Below are 17,131 nucleotides of genomic sequence, written 5' to 3' on the forward strand. Positions count from 1 at the left end.
CTTCCATTATTTTTTTTTCACTTTCATTTGAAGTCCATTTTGCCATCTATGCTTCTTTAACAACATTTCTCAATACTAACAACATTGATGCCAATCATTTATTTACTCTTTTTTTTGTTCCCCTGAATCTTAAGGATACCAGTTTTTGACCTACCCTGTAAAGATCTGCTATTACCATGCCTGACCATTTTTAAAAATGACCAGAAGATAATTTTTTTTTTTTGCTCCCGCATGTTACTTCTCTTAATGCGATTTCTTTGTACAGAGTTTAAGGAAACAGCTTCTGAAAGCAAATGCTGATTTCTTTTTTTTGTGATCAACAGTGATCTTTTGGATTAAGCAAGATCTGGAGCACAAGAGAGCTAATTTCGAAGACACAGGATTAGGAGAACTATGTTTTTGTTGCATTACAAAAATACTTCCTTAGCCCAGACAGCTACTTGGGTAATATTGAGGTGTTACTTAGCCCGTGTATTGCTGACTCACTTGTAAGATATGAAACAATGCTTCACTTGTTTGCTGACATTTAGATATTATTTTATATATATTTAAATAAAAATAATAAAAAATCATATTTCTTGAATTGTAGAATGGTTTTGATTAGAGGAGACCTTTTAAACTGTCTCATCCAACTGCCCTGTAATAAACAGACATGTCTTCAAAGATTGCCCCAGAGTCCCATCCAATCCAGCCTTGATTGTTCCCAGAGATGGAGCATCCACAGCTTTTGTGGGCACCTTGGATGTATTGCCTCCCTCATATTAAGTGTTGTCTTTATATCTAGTCTGAATCTAACCTCTTTTAGTTTTAAACCTTTACCTCTTGTTTTAGCATGAGAGGTCCAACTAAAAGCCTGTCCTCATCTTTGTTGCAAGGCCCCTTTCTGTACTGAAAAGCTGCAGCAAGGTGTCCCCAGAGCCTTCTCCTCTCCAGGCTGAACAACCACACCTCTCTCAGCCTTTCCTCATAGGGAAGGTGTTTCTCTGGCCATTTTTGTGACTCTTCTCTGGACATGTTCCAACAGATCCATCTCTTTCTTGTACTGAATTGATATGCCTTTTTTGAAAGGCATATAAATTCTTCTTGTATTGAGTTTTGAAATGCTATCCAGCTTGTTTGAAAAGTGTGCAGGGGAACTTTAAAAATTTTTAGGGTAGCTTTTCTGCTGTATATCTGCTGGAAGAGTTGTGTGTTTCTGAAATGTATACAGAGCCAAGCATATTCATTGTCTTAGTATTTTCTGCATAATGAAAATGGAATATTGTTACAGTAATTTTAATTTTTATTCAGGCCCAGTTTGGAACTTTATCTGATTACTTTGAAGCTCTGCTAAAAGAAAGCAATTTGGGTGAAAAGAGCAGCAATTCACTTTTTCCTGTTTTAAGTGGAGACTTCTTCACCTATGCAGACAGAGATCATCATTACTGGAGTGGGTACTTTACATCACGACCCTTTTATAAACGTCTGGACAGAGTCTTGGAATCCTACATAAGGTAAATCCTGCCATCCAGTACGTTCATAATGTGTTTCTTGGCACACAGGAGAGATTAATGTGTAAGTATTTGTCATGGTTTAACCTCTGGCAGCCCCTTGCTCACTCCCCTACCAGCAGGATCTTGAGGAGAATTGGAAGTGCGAAGGCTACAAAACTCGTTAATTGAGACAGAGGAAATAGGGAAAACAAAAGCTACACATGCAAAAAACAAAGTAAGGAATTACGGCTATGGTGTGGACTTTTTTTGAGAGAAGTAAAAAGGTTCTCAGAGGAAGCTGAAAAATAGCCAATATTGAGTATCAAGTGATCTAAGACTACTGTTCTTTTCAAACCTGTCTGCATCGCCTTTAAAGAAAAAAATTGTTGCTGAATTTTGGTAATGGAGTATTTAAGTGGTTCTCCCTTGTAGCAGACGTAAGATGATTTAACAGTGTTATAGAGCTCCAGAAGGAAAGAAGGAAATCTGGAGCAGATGGATGTGATGTAAATCCTGAACATTTCACGTATAGCCTTCCTAAAATTTTTTTTTACTGTCATGGATGCTGCAGTAGTGGGATAGGCAAGAGAGGTGTGGAAAGTGGCATTTCCAAGCAAACTTGGAAACTAGTGTTTTGGAGGCAGATAGATACAAGTACCTTTCAGAAGAGGAACTGTATCTAGCAGAACTTGTTTTATTTCTTCCAAGGAATCTAGTTTTTACTGTAGTGAGGTAAATGATTCATCACAGGAATCTTTAATTTTCAGTGACAATAATGTTGTTTGATACTGTTGTTGGAGAAGACAAGATGCACAAGAGAACAGGAAAAGAAGGACAGATAATATTTTTATAAATTTAATTATCTAGTTAATTGTTTTTTTCAGTTTTGGTTAATTTCCTTTCTGTTTCTTAAAATGCACCAAGGATTTAATTTCATTCAGCTTCATCATAGACTATTTTTTCAAGATTTTTAGGTGTGGTTACTTAATTGTCATTTTTCTGTTTTTTATTACATAGATTACAGAAAATTTCATATGAGTTTGTTTGTAGTATTTAGAACTTTACATTATTAAAGGGATTCCTTAATTTAAATGTTTCAGTTGCCTTCAACATCTGAAAAAGGTATAGATAAGGTATAGATAAAGAATGTCTGGAGAAACACTAATCTGTCAATGTTCTTATGTATTAAAGTATAGTTTAAAAAAGTACATGGGAAGTTTTTAGTTTTTCATTATCCTTTGTAAATGACATGTAAGGAAAAAATGTATAGATGTGTTTTCATTGTTTTAATATCAGGTTTTTTTGTCAGTGTTGTTTCCAGAAACCATGAGAATCTTCATGAAGATCACATTAGCTATGAGAACAGCAGGAGTAGGGTTTTTATCTTTCATTTTTTATTTCTTTAAAGTCAAAGAAAATACAGTAGGATCATATTTAATCCTCAAACTCATAATAATTATTTCCATAGTTTGAGCTAACAACCATCTATCTATCTATCTGGTGTATGTCCATATTTGTGAGAGAAGGAGCCATGAACAGAAGGAAAATATGTGTGTATATATACTCATTACCAAGGATGAAGGTTTTTAACTTCCAGCAGTACCAGAATTAAGCAACACTTCCCTGTTACATAAAAGCCAGATGATAGTGTTCAGCCCCAGGACCCACTATGAAAACTAACCATTTAAGCAAGAGAAAAGTTGGTTGTTTAAGGTTTTTCCTGTTTGAAAAGAGTTTTTTTGGGGATTGTGTAGTAAAGAAGTGTAAGAAAGCTTAAAGATTTTATGATGGAGATTGACAGTGATTTGAGTCATTATCGACTTTTTAATCTTAAGTGAGAGATGGATGGATGGATTGAAGTAGTTTAAAGGGTGATAAAATATGTGACTAGAAGTTTATTTAATGTAATGAAAAGATTTAAAGAACAGCAGTATAGTTTGAGACAAGTAAGGACACAATTTTTGGTTTTATTAGTTACTGATCTAAACAGGGAAAAATTACAGTAAATCTGCAAAAAGAAAATTGAAGTAATTTAGAAGGTGAATACTACAGTGATCCATCTAACTATACAGATAGCTAGAAAATGCTACATCTTGAGAGTTCGAAATCTCTTGGAAATATTATTTATTTAGGTTAAATATAAACTGGACCTAGGTAAGGTAAGGCCTTGACAAATAAGTGAAGCACATTTTGGTCTATTTGCAGTGTCCTATCAGGGACAGATACTACAAATTATAATGAAGTGGAAAATTTCTGATAACTGTATTAGGTCGTCTGCAGTAGTTTGAAACAGATGTGAGAAAACCAAGACTTTACACAGCTTTTATGGAAAGGTATTTAATGCTTGCCTGTAAGCTGAAGTGTTCTCTAATTCAGTGTTGTATTTCTGAGTGTCTTTCATCATTGACCATTGTAACTTCTTAGTGTTTAGAAAAATATTGAGATATGAAAGGAAAATTCTGCATCTGAGAGATGCCCCTATTAATAAAAAATAAAATAAAATTAAAATTAGTTGTGGGGAAGAAAAATCTCACCTTATTTTAAGGATTAAAATTTGTTGTGTTTTCTTCTTTATAGCTAAGTTAGGTCAGTGTTTAGTAGCTAACTTGATTTTTTTTTTAAAGGTAAAGTGCTTTAGGACATGGTTTATTCACTAGATGAATGAGCATCTGATAACTTTTTTTTCAACTATAATATTTTCATTTTTCATTCAAATTAAGGTGCAATAGGACAAAATAGGAGGGATTCATAGAAGTAGGAATTTGCATTAAGCAACATTTAAATTACAATGGTTAAGGTTAATCTAGCACTGGTAATTAAATATAGGACTTAAAACTTTTTAACACCTTGATTTTGTATGTAGTTTCTGAGCAGTTACCTAACTGGTAAGAGCAAAATCTCCACGTGTTCATGAAATATTGACAATATGAGAATAGTTTAGTCTGTTATATGTATAGTGCACCTTTCAGTTTACTTGGGTACATGGTAGTTGCAGTTTTTGTATAACTGTTACCTACGTATTGTATAAAGATGAACAAAAAATTGAATCTAGAGGAATTTCTCATGTTAACAATTAATACCATACATAGTCTGAAAACCAAGGGGTTTTGCTAATTTTTTTGTTTTATATAGTTTAAAATTGAACACATGCCCTCACTGACAACTTGGGTAAATAAAAGAGTTAACTTATTTCCCTTTTCTTTTTAATTTATTATTTGCAGGCCTAGAAGTCGACATTACAAGAAAAATATGGTGTTGTGGTTTTTTTGCCTTTTGTGTCATTAACCTGTATCATCTTTTTGCTTCAAGTACTCAAGAAATTTCATTAGCCTCTAATAAATTTTGAAAAATAATCTGACACTTTTCAGACTTGCAAAAAGAGAACTATAACATTTTAGGAGAAGATAGGAAAAAAAAAAAAGTTAACAGATGTTTTCCCAGAATTTATGCAGGCATTTTTCTCAGTTAAATATGCATAATAACTGGCAATTATGGGGATATTTTTTGTAAAATAAATTTAGATTCTCATAAAGCAAGTGAGAATCTGTGGTAATATCTTAGTGCTAGGCTTTTGCAACAGGCTCTGCATACTGTTCAGCGTAAGGGTTTTGGAATCCAGTGTTCTCTCCATTCAGGTGACTGTGTAGTGAGCAGGTGCATGAGATGATTAAGCTTTTAGAAGAATTTAGTTTGCTTGAAGTGCAAATGGCAGAATAGATATTCAAAAGTATACAGATTAGTATATTTATTTAAAACAAATAAATTTTATTAATAAGCTGTTTTTTTGAAATGGGAATTATATGCTTCTTGTAAGGCACTCTATCCATGCTGTGAGGTTTTAAGACCACTTCCATATACCTCTCACATATTTATGACTCTATTTTGGTTTGCACTGTCATATTTTTTTTAAAGTCCATTTCCCATCACAGAAGTCTCGCAGGAAGCTACAGGGTGAAGATAGGCTAAAATGTGCAACAAGGTTTATAGAGCTTATGGAACTATTTACCATTTATTCTTCAGATGAAGCTTATATTGCTTTTTACATTTTAAACCTGTATAAATACTTGATTTTTCTTTGCAATTCCAGGGCAGCTGAAATTCTCTACTCCTTGGCTTTAGTACAGTCCAGTAAATCTGAGAAGATGAGTGCATTTCCTTCTGTGGATAACTATAAATTGCTGACAGAGGCTAGGAGGAACCTTGGACTCTTCCAGCATCATGATGCTATTACAGGAACAGCCAAAGATTGGGTAGTTGTGGATTATGGCACCAGGTAATTTATTATAAATACATAAACTTAAATCTTAATCTCCTTTTGCATTTTTAAAACTGAAGTGTTTATTTCAGTCATACAGGTTTGATACAACAACTTCTTCCTCTGAAAGTGTAGAGGTGCACTACATGAGAAGTAGATTTGATTACCCATGCTCTTCATTTATGCAATGTTTTTGAACCCTCTGAGTAAGAATTTGGTGTCCGAATAAAAGTTTGGTATTTCAAAAGGTAGACACATTACTGAGATTTCCTTAATAACAGAATTTTTCTGCAGTAAGTAGGAGAACTTGTTGTGTTGGTCTGTCATAAGCAGTAATCAAAGGTGTGGTAATTTAAGCATAGATTCCTTGGAAAATCCCACACCCTCTGTAGCCTACCTATATTAGAAGTGGGAAATCTTTTTTGTGTTGAAAAATCTTCTGCTTAACTTGTCTGTCATTGTTTATTGTTTCATCTGGGGGGGTATTTCTCAGTATTTAGAAATTATTCTGCTAGCGTCTTCATAGAATTTTTTGAATAACATTGAATGATATATGTATGTCTGTGTATACACATGCTTTAATTATGAGTTTGTTCAGAAAATAGCTTCATACTGGAATGTTAAGAACTAATAAATTTGATTATTGAAGTGATGATGGTAGACTGATTATATAGCTTGTTCATTAAATAAGTAATTGTTTTAAATGCATCTAAAATACTCTTGTTTAAAACTATTTCATGACAAGTATTTTTAATTTACTAAATCATAAGTATTCACAATGCACTTAGTTATGAGAGAGTGAAATAAAGTCTTTTTTCACGTTACAAATAAAATTATCCAGCTCTCCGTCTTTAGCATCCTGGTAGTTTCTATAGTTTATAGTTTATATTTTTTATGTTTCTCATTGTTCACTTAATCCTGTGTAAACACAGTCTTGGCTTTCTGGCCCATGTTTCAGGCTTGTCTCTGCTACAGAAACTGAAAATCAAATATACAAATTGCAAACTTTCTTAAGATTAGCATTTTGAAAAAGTACTTGGTATTCTGAGAGATACATCTTTGGTAGCGCAGCATACAGGAGGAGTTGTACCTCACTTTCAGTATGCAAGAAAAGAATGTAATTCAGAATATTTCTGCATTTTTCAGGCTGGTGACCCATTGCAACTAACTGTTCTTAATTTCATACTATATTGATGCTAAATTTTTTATTTATTTTTCTGCAATTCATATTTTTGAGTTCTTTAATGTTTTTAAATTTCAATGTTACAACATTGAATAAAACCAAATGGAAACTAACTAAGATTTTAAATGTTTTAACAGGCTTTTCCATTCAATAATGAATTTGAAGAAAGTAATAATTGACTCTGTTCATATTCTTACCCTAAAAGACAAAAGTGCTTATAACTATGACACAGCAACTCCACTCCTGAAGATGGTGAGCTCTATTCCTTGATTTTTCCAAAAATGAAATGCGAACTATGTCTTTTGAATCATTTGAGTAGCCCTGGGAAATGTCAGAACTAAATTTGCACCTAATGCCTTCTCAGAAATGTGCTACTTTATCACTCTTCACATTAACTGAAAATATTAGAAATTAAAAACTGAACATGTCAGCAGTTGATGCTGAAAAAACGCCCACACGGCTAAAGGAAAAGGACTTATTTTGTTCCCTTTTGTGAGTTAGATAGTAAAAGAAGGTGTTCTAATTTTCTTGTGGGCATAAATGTGTTGGTGACTTAAATGATATACATAAGTGAATATATAACAGTATGCAGTCCTCTAATTTGAATTCACTTCACAGAGGAATTTAAGAAATATGGGAAGAAGAAAATTCCCATCCCTAACCAAAGTCTAACCTTAGTTTGCAAGGTTAGGTCAAGACAATACCTTGTGCTCTTTTTACTTTGCTGAAATTATTTGAAACAGGAATGTTCAATGAAATAGACAATAAAGTCAGCAATGGATCCTCATGTATCATTTTGAGACCTATTTTACAGTAAAGAACACCTTGAAGAAACACACTTGCTAATATTGCTTCCTTTCTTCACTTTCTGAACAAAAGTGCTCTTCTGTGACAGCTATGAATTTTCAGGAAGTCTACTTAGTGCATTTACCCTGAAGATAGACAAAATGAGATGCTTTAAGTTCTTTGTGCATAAACACAGCAGGGTTAATACAGTCTTTAAAATATGATTCTCACACTTCTGACATGATAAACATGACATACATTCTACTGGTTTAGTTGTGCCAGGTGTGTCATATCTTGAACTACTCTTCCAGTCACATGTATACATTAAAATTTTTGTTAAAATAATTCTTTATATATAACTTTTATACAAATACATATGTATAAATATATGCTGCATGCGTATGCTACATGCTTGTGTGTCACAAATATATAATTTTTCTCCTCTTGGGAAAATGAATGTGCATTTTCATAAAGTAGGAATATTTTGAAGGCATTCATGGGATGAAGGTTCTACTGCTGCTCTGAATTATATTGGAAGATACTGTGATGTTACATTTTACTAAACTTTTGTTGTTCCTGTTCTTTGTCAGTCTGGATTAATACCACTGCATTGTAGAAGTACTAATTGCTGTTTAAACTGTATATTGCCTAGGAGCATACTAATGCGATAAGCTATTATTACCACTGTAAAAGCAGAAATTAAAAAGGAGGTTGTTATTTCAATGAATTTATTGTGTCTATATAAAACAAAAAAAAAATATGAGGTGATTACAAAAGCAGATTAGGATTTATCTGTTTGCCACACAATATCTGCAGTGTATCATTAATCCAGTATCTCTGCTATGCATTGAATATAGCAACAAAAGCTTTTTAACATGGGATTTGTAGACTGATAAGAAGAGAACTTCAGGATACTTACAGAACACCTCTGCAAACCTTGAGCAAGTTGGAAGTTCAAAGGCATTCATTTTGGAGTGGTACTCTGGTGGCTTATGGAAGCTGGCATCAGGAATTGCTCAGACATGGGCATTCAGAACGAATGTCAAGAGAGTTGAGAAAGAGTCTTCATCATTTGTCTAAGAGTGAAAGTGGCTGTTGTTTTTGAGGGGTGAAGAAGTCAAAAGCACTTTGGGGAACAGAGCACAAGACCATAGCAGCAGCATTCCAGCAGGTAGCAGGGACAACCAGTGAAAAGTTCCCTTTTTTTGGAGGCAGAAAAAGGAAGTTGGGAATAAGACACTATGGAAGAATTCTGGAATGACACCACTTGCACTTTTTCTACTCTTCTTAATTATAGTTCCACACAAAAGCCTCACAGTTTTCTAATGAATACTTTGTACTTCTTGTGTTAAGTTTTACAAACTCTACACTAGTAAACAAACCAAAAAAAAATGATTCGAAGGCAATACGTTGATAAGGAGAAGATCCTTAAAGATTCCAGACTGACCCAGCTCTGGTTGGATCATAGATGAGATTCAAAATGTAAAAATAAAACTGCAACCATTACACATTTCCTATACATTAGTCTTAGTTCTTAGTTTCAGAAAGAAAATTTTAATGTAAGTGACAATTGCTGGATTTGAAAAACATGATTTTAAGGCTGTTTTAAGGAACTGAGAACTCTGCACATCAGTTACAAAGTCTGTAGTGGTCACCATTGTAAGAACTGACTGGAATGCACTGTGAATCAGCAATTTGGCTGTTCTCTCAGGCCATGCAACAGTGACAGCAATGTCTTGTCTCTACCTTTCCTCAGTGGAAGTGAGCCCTGTACCACCCCACACCCGAAATTATGTTTTTTGAAACTTTTCTTTTTGTACAATATGAGGTAACAGTGAGAGCTTGCAGGTGACCGTACAGTGAATGCTTGTGATAAGTGCACAGGAGTGTATTGTTTCAGAATAAATTTGCAGTAGGAGAAATTTAATAAAAATATGTGATAAGTATTTGCAAAATTTGAAGGAAGTTGGTGATTATGAAGGCTTGTATGCAAAAATGAAAACACAGGTGTAATAATTTGATAATGGAATCTAAAAAGATCTTTAATGGAAACAAGTATTTCCCAGTGAATTGGTCAAAGTAAGCGTCTTTCTTTTGTCACTGAGGTCCTTAGTTTATTAAATTTTGTGGTTTGTCGTCCTCAGTAATGGGCTAAAATAAGATTTAGTTTCTGGTGTTGTTAATGTGGTTTTGTGCTCCACAAAATGCATATAATAGACAAAGCTCATGTATTACTCACTGAAGTGTATTCAAAAGCAAATTCAAAGATGTTGTCTTGTAGGATGATGTTCAGGCTTCTCAAGATTCTTTGCCACGCAAGACAGTTATAAAGCTGACATTGCAACCAAGGTAAATAATTTATATATTACTCAGTGTCTGAAATTCTTTTAGCAATATATATGTTTTCACTACCTAATAAGTAGTTTTTTATGCCATTTCCTTTTTTCCTTTTTTTTTTTCAAATTTTGCTCAAAATAGAGCTAAAAGTTTTAAAAAAATAAATAAAATTTTTAAAAGTTCTTCTTGGAGATTATGCTAATATTATGTCTAATTGAAAGAGGACACAACATGTTAAAACTATAGGCATTTCTCACATACCACAGATGAAATAAGTGGTCTGTTTCTGTGTGCTTTTATAGCATTGTAATACTAAATAGATTGTGCTTGAGAGAAGCAATAGAAGATTCTAAATAGGCAGAATTACAGGTGCCTCAGTTGACTCTGTGAGCAAAATGTTAAGTTTTTATAAGGCCTAAAAATCACAGTTTATAAATACTGAGTTTTCTTTAAAAATCGAGTAGAAGATAAACTAGGATATTGTTCTCTCGTAATTCCAACTTTCCATTCCATTAAGAGGAGTTACTTTTTATTTCTATGTAGTTGTAGGGTGTTCAGGTGAAATTGGCATCCTGCTATGTCCATGAACACTCAGTATCCCACCTGAAATAATGTGCACATTCATTTAAAGCGGCTGATCCAAATAAAGTGAGTAAGATGTCTGGGTATGAGAACTGCAGTCTGTGTAAATCAAATAATGCAAAGTTTTTGCTTACAGAACAAAAAATTTAAGATTTATTTAAAAAGCAGTGAATGCTGTTTTTGCTGATGTTAGTATCTGATTTCTCTAGTTCTAGTGGCAAGCTAATAAGACTTACTTGCCTAATGGATGCAGATGTCCAACTATTCAGCTGACCAACTGCTACTGTTAAAAAATATAGTTAAAGTCTTTGAAAAAATGAATAAAGTTTAGTTCTTGTGACCTTTTAGGGGAAGCTGTCTTCAGTCTTCCAGCACTAAATATATATAATATGTCTAGTGTATGCTTTTCTCTAGAGAATGATTTTTTTAAATAGGACTTCTCTTATTGGAGTGCTATAGAGGTGCTAATAGATGATCTTAAACTTGTCCAAAATGACCAAAAGAACTCAGGTGCCTATTTATTTAACAAAAATGTTTTAGCTTTTCGAAATTCTCCTTGGGTTTCTTCACTGGAAGAGGATTGTATATCTAGTAAATAAGCACTTGGTTGGAGGCAAGTTATGATGTAGCTTTTCTTTGCCATTTGAGGATAGCTTTATTGCCTTTGCTTTCCTTACCTAGGTTAGCTGTTGAAATTTTCCCTGTGCCCTTTTCATCCCCTAATACACCTTTTGTTTGCATACAGTGTTCCACTTTTGTCTCTGCATAATATGCTAAGTAAGTTTTTACCTTTTTTATCTTAATTAATTTCAGACATTTGTCTTTTAATTTTTTTTTCCTCTGACTTGTAGATTAAATAGATATACATGACATTACCAATAATATTATTCTGGCAGACTACTGCTGCTATTCTCTAAACTGGTCTTAACTTACTAAGAAAATAGTACTAGTAGAAAATTTCTAACTTAATGTTGCCTGGTATTGTGAAGATACCATAGAGTTGTATGAAGTATGATATATGTTCCAAAGACTGAAGTCAGAAATATGAGAAAAAGAATGAAGAGGGGAAAAATAAGACAGAAAGGGCAAAGAAAGATGATAAGAGAATATTGATATTGCTGACTAAATTCTGGGGTTTTTTACATCCTTTCTTGAAAACACTTTGAAAGTGTTTCACATGTTTTACGTAAGTGTACAGTACTTCATATTTTATTTGTTGTTAAAATTTTCATTGGAAAATCACTTTGTTAAACTTGCTTATAAAAATTAGCTTAGTTTTTTTAGGCTTCTAACTTTATCTCTGGTTGTAGTCTGAATCTCCACTAACTTTATTACCATTGGGAAAAGTGGTATGTAAGCTGACACTGTAACTACTGGTTAAATCTAATATATGATTATTATGACTGCGTCTGAATTTTCTTGTAGCATTTCATGAGAAATGTTATTTTCAGTAGAAGCTGAAACTCAAGTCAATAAATCTATTATTAAGGAGTACTATGCCTAAACTTCAAACTTTAAAGCTTTTAAGAAGGAAACTGATTTCCTCTTAAAATTTTGGGGCATCAGCAGATTTTAAAAACTGATTTTCACCAAAACTTTGTTATTTGCTTATCTTCTGTTCTTAATATTCTTTATTATTCATCTGTGCGTAATTGAATTTCTAGATTTCTTTCCACTAGTGTGTTCTAATATGTCATTATATGGCATAGAAATTAAATCAGCATAACTGGCAAGGTGTTTGATTTTGATTGGCTATTTAGCTTTTCTTTGATTGGCTAGTTAGCTTTTTGTGTTTCTGCATTTCTGTGTCAAAATTTAAAAACATCTGTATTCTATCTTGGTTATTTTTACATGAGTGTGGTTCATATCTCTTGGGCTTTTACAGGAACACTGCTGATGGGAAACTCATAATGGCTCTTCAAATTTAATTTTTTTCCCCCTTATTTTACTGATTGCAAATATAACCAGCTTTCTACAAGCCCATGGTTGGTTGTGTGCTTTTTGCCTGTTTTATCCATCCTTCCTTTTGGGTATTTTTTAGTTAAGTGTTCTCATCACTGCTCATGAAAGTTGTAGTCAGTAGAGAAAACTGATCTGACAGACTGTACAGGAGAGCTAGGACTGCTCAATTACATGAAAGAAAAAGAAAGCAGGAGGAGATCTATCTTTCGGTTGTTAATGTTCTAGTGTGAAGTATCTCCACGTTGTTGTGTAGTTGAGAATTATATTTCAAACTCCTAAGCAGGTGCCACCTGTAACCTATTCAGTATTGTTTCTGCTCCCATCTGAGTATCTCTTTTCTGTAGTGCTGTTGTGATATCTTTATGAATCCATAAATGTATTTCTAAAGTAATGTGTTAATTTTGATGAAATAGGTGTACAGGGTATTTTAGGTCTTTGTGACGTCAGGATGACTAAGTGGTCTTATGATCAGGTTTCTGAATACTGAAATTATGGGGTCTTTAATGATACTAAATCCCTTTTAACTGATAAACGAAGTTGCATGCTTTTTAAAAAAATATTTCTTTTAGCTGAAAAATGGAGCTTTCACAAGATAATATCCAACTAGATATGGAACTACTTCAGTCTTGTTCTGAAGTGTAAAATTGCTGCGTGTCTTGGAGACAAAGCTCATTGAATGTGCTGATATATTGGATGCTGGCTCATACTCTCTTGCTGCCCAGCTATTTAGTATAATAATAGGTTTTCAGGAACAGTCTTCCAGAGGTCATACTTTCTGAATGCCAAAAGTCTTGCCCTCACTTGACTTGGTGGGTGGGGGGTGTGTTTGAACCTCCTGTTGTCCAGTTTAGGCTGTCAGCAGCAGATGAAGGGCATGCTGACTGTGAGGGGAAGGGTTTTCCAGCTATTTCTAGCTGTGCTGTTTTCTGGAGACAGCATTGTAGGGGAGCATGTTACATGACCAAATGATTGGATTGACTGTCTGCACCAGCTTGGATCTTGTAGTGGTGTTGTTTGGCACAATATGGTGGATCTTAGTGAAAAGGCCTAACAATGACAATTAGGTTTTATCTCTTCTTCCCCATTCTTGTTTTAACTCCTGAACCTTCACATACCTACCTGAGCAGTTTCAATACTGAGTTCCACTGCACTCTATCTTATGTGAACTGAAGATACTGTGGTACTGAAATTTTTTTTAAAAATCTTCAAGGATTTAGGATTTTTTTTGTGCTAAACCAGCTATTCTTATAATTTAACCACAAATAACTTTAGTCAACTGATCTTAGAGGAACAATATGATATGATAACCTTCTTATCAGGCCAGTTTTATAGCTTAGCAGACTATAAAATAGCTTAGCTAGCTATTTCCACTAGCTGAAATACTTAGGTTGCCTAGGGGATTAATTATGGGAGAATATCAATTATTTCTTCAAAGATCTGTCAAAGCAGTTTAGTGATATCCACCTTATAAAAGAATGTTTCCTTTTTTCAAGTAGAGGATACAAAATAATCTTGGCTGTTATCCTTACTTTGTTATCCATGAGCAGATTTTGGCATAAAATTGTATTTAATAAAGTTTTGGCGTAAGTTGTGTTTATATCATTAGGTCCAAAATGCGTGGTATTTTTTGAGAAAGAAAAATCTCAATTTATCTCCATAATTTTTCAACTTGATAATATTTTCAAAAATTCACTGCTTCTCAACACAGCACTTTAATGCAGAAATTAAAGCTATATTGCTAACTTTAATGTGTGATAGAGAATAATGTACCAATGTACTTGGCAGAGCAGTATGGTACTGTATTTGGTTGGATGACTACAGCAAGAATAATTTGAGAAGGAAACTTTGTTAGTCACATACCATAACTGTGTCTTTGTGAGCTTAGAATGTGACTGGATCAGGGTGATACTCTTTATTTGGCAACTTTTGCTTTGGTGGTGATTTTTTTTGTTTTCTTTTCTTTTCCCCCTTTAGACCTGTGTTGCCAATTTTGGTAAAACCTATCTAAACTTTAGTCCAATGTATTTACAAGCAGAGGATCCTCCAACAGCATTTGACATTTTAATAATAGAGATCTTAAATGCCTTTTATGCTTGCATGATTTCAAGGGCATATGTATTCCTCTGAAATACATACTCCAAAACTGCTGGGGAAAAAAAAGGACAGCAGAAGAAAAGGTATTTTCAAACCTCAATGAAGAAAAAAAAAACCAAGTTTAAAGAAAACAGAAAAGAATGCCATAACATTTATAAATATTTGTGGCAATTCATGCACTGTTAATGTGCACACCTGTTCCCCAGAGAAGAAAACAGATCTTGAAAAAACAAGCAAACAAAGGCTAACCAAACCAATACTTTCAAGTTTTAATTGGATGAAATAGTCATCACAAAATGCACAGCCGTGTGTGTTTGTTTAAGTGAAACCTCTGTATTAGTATATTTCAGGGAGGTGGGCAGGATGAATACTCATTCAGTCAAGCCTTAATACTCTCTATTAAGAAACAATGCTTAATTAAGCCCTTCTGTTAAGCACACAGTAGTGCAAGTAGGTGAAAAATTAGAAAACATGTTAGAGGTGATATATGAAGAGCTCGCACTTTGGTTTCCAATACCCTGGCTGCTTAGGTTGGATACAGCCTAATGGTTTTTTGAAAAATTACTTTAAAGTGTTAATCTCAGTGTTCAGCTGCCTGATCAATTTACTAGATTTCAGGTGACCTGTAACTGCCAGGAACATGTTCTGTTTGTAGTAAACTCAAGGTCATTTTGACTAAATTGATTGGATATTTAAGAAGCATTCTCCTTGGTTTTCATGAGGGAAGAGCTATTGCAGAGGCAATGAAATGCTTGGCTGAGTCAGGATAACTCAGGCATCTGAATCTTGAAATGTTACTAAATGTGAACTTGAAATAACTGTTTCAGTAAAAATCATTCTGGTAAAAGTGGTGTTCATTCAAATTGAACAAAAAAGCATGATACATTCATTCTGTTTTTTAGGTGGAACTTAGCTGTGCAAATATCTTTATGACCAAACCAGCAAACTCTCCATTGACAATGTCTAATGGGACAGGAAGTGAGGGGTATGGAAGAGTTTCACAGCACCTTGATCTCTTTATTCTCACTCTTTGTGTAAGGTCATAACAGTTTTTCAGAGGTTTCTGTATTTTCTCTGCGAGTTTTCTACTTTCTATGTTAAAAAAAAACATTAAAAAATATAATTCATACAGGCTTATCTCAGAACTGACTCCAGGCACTGGTAATTGACATCTCTTTAAATTTTATCTATGAAGTCTAAAAACAAAACAACAAATAAGCTAAGAGATGACTGCCTGGTTTTGTTTAAGTGCTTTAAAATTGAACAGTGGTACATTTTTTGAGGTACAATAAGTTTTCATTATGAAGAAGAAAAAAACAACTTTGATTTGCAGTTAATTGAACTTCAAAGTTTTTTGTGGAATTTTTATTTTTTAAAACTCAGTTTTTGAATGCTATGTTCTGAATTCAGGTTATTCTAAAAGTTGTTACATTTCAAACTTTTAAAGATTAATTTTTAGTGAATAAAAATTCTTATACCTCAAATTTTCTTTCAGTTGTTGGTCTGTCATTCTGTGGATGAAACAATGACAGTCTGTTCTATATGTTTTTGTCTACTGACTGTCTTTGAAATTGCCACTGCAAAATTAAACCAGTAAATAAGTTCATACTTTGTAGGATTCATAGGATCTTTGCTATTTTTCTAAATTGCACAAATTTAGTCCTTTCATTTCAATGCATGGAATATCAGCATCTTTTGTTGGGGTTTGCACTACCAGTACAAGCAGACAGTGAAGGTGTTTGATGCTTCAGTAGCTATAAAAAATTACAACATTTAAATAAAATATGACAATTAGGTCTTACAATAAATTTCTGGTTTCCTCTGAGAACACTGCAGTGGAAATATAGTGAAATACAGAAGGAGCAGGTGAGCTAAACATACTCTAGTGGAAGGAAAAGCCTGAGCAGGTTTTCAAAGCACAGAAAGTGATCATTATGAAGGAATATGGTAGTGAATGGTTGAATACATCTGAAAGATCTGCATCGTATGCATGTACTTGTTGAAGAAGTTTTGGAAGTAGGATATACATATTTTCAGTATATTAGTACATTTGTGTATTATTTCTTTTTTTTCCAGGCACTGGCCCCTTCAGCCTTTTTACTGGAGTTACCTTGAGGCAATATTGTAGTTAGTCCAAGGCTCTCAAGGCACAGACTGAAGTGATATGGAATACTTAAAAGTCTTTCTGCTTTTCTGAACCAGATTTTTTTTCCCTTCTAAATGCAGATTTATAAAGCCTGCACTACAAGACGAACAAGGAAAGGATTTTAGTGAAGGTACTTCCTGATCCTGAAAAAGTCAGGGGGCTTCAAGCCCATCTTGGACCTCAGAACATCTCACAACTTTGTGGTAAAAGAAAAATTTAAAATAGTGCCTTTGGACTTAATCCTTTTTATCCTTAACTGGAGAGTAGTTATGTGCTCCAGATTAGGATATATGTGCCACTACAATCCATCTAAA

The 17,131-nt window shown here is 33.7% G+C and overlaps 1 protein-coding gene across 2 annotated transcripts in view; it reads left to right on the forward strand.

The window, feature by feature from the left end:
• The window catches only part of MAN2A1 (mannosidase alpha class 2A member 1), a 106,025-nt gene that overhangs the window by 41,275 nt on the left and 47,619 nt on the right, over positions 1 to 17,131 (forward strand). For both annotated transcript variants that reach the window (XM_038123341.1, XM_038123342.1), the window contains exons 9-12: positions 1,291 to 1,493; positions 5,560 to 5,745; positions 7,048 to 7,162; positions 9,978 to 10,045. In XM_038123341.1, coding sequence (XP_037979269.1) covers positions 1,291 to 1,493; positions 5,560 to 5,745; positions 7,048 to 7,162; positions 9,978 to 10,045 — 572 coding nt within the window. The remainder of the gene's footprint in view (positions 1 to 1,290; positions 1,494 to 5,559; positions 5,746 to 7,047; positions 7,163 to 9,977; positions 10,046 to 17,131) is intronic.

Source organism: Motacilla alba, chromosome Z (genome assembly GCF_015832195.1).
Source record: "Motacilla alba alba isolate MOTALB_02 chromosome Z, Motacilla_alba_V1.0_pri, whole genome shotgun sequence".
Lineage (NCBI taxonomy): Eukaryota > Metazoa > Chordata > Aves > Passeriformes > Motacillidae > Motacilla > Motacilla alba.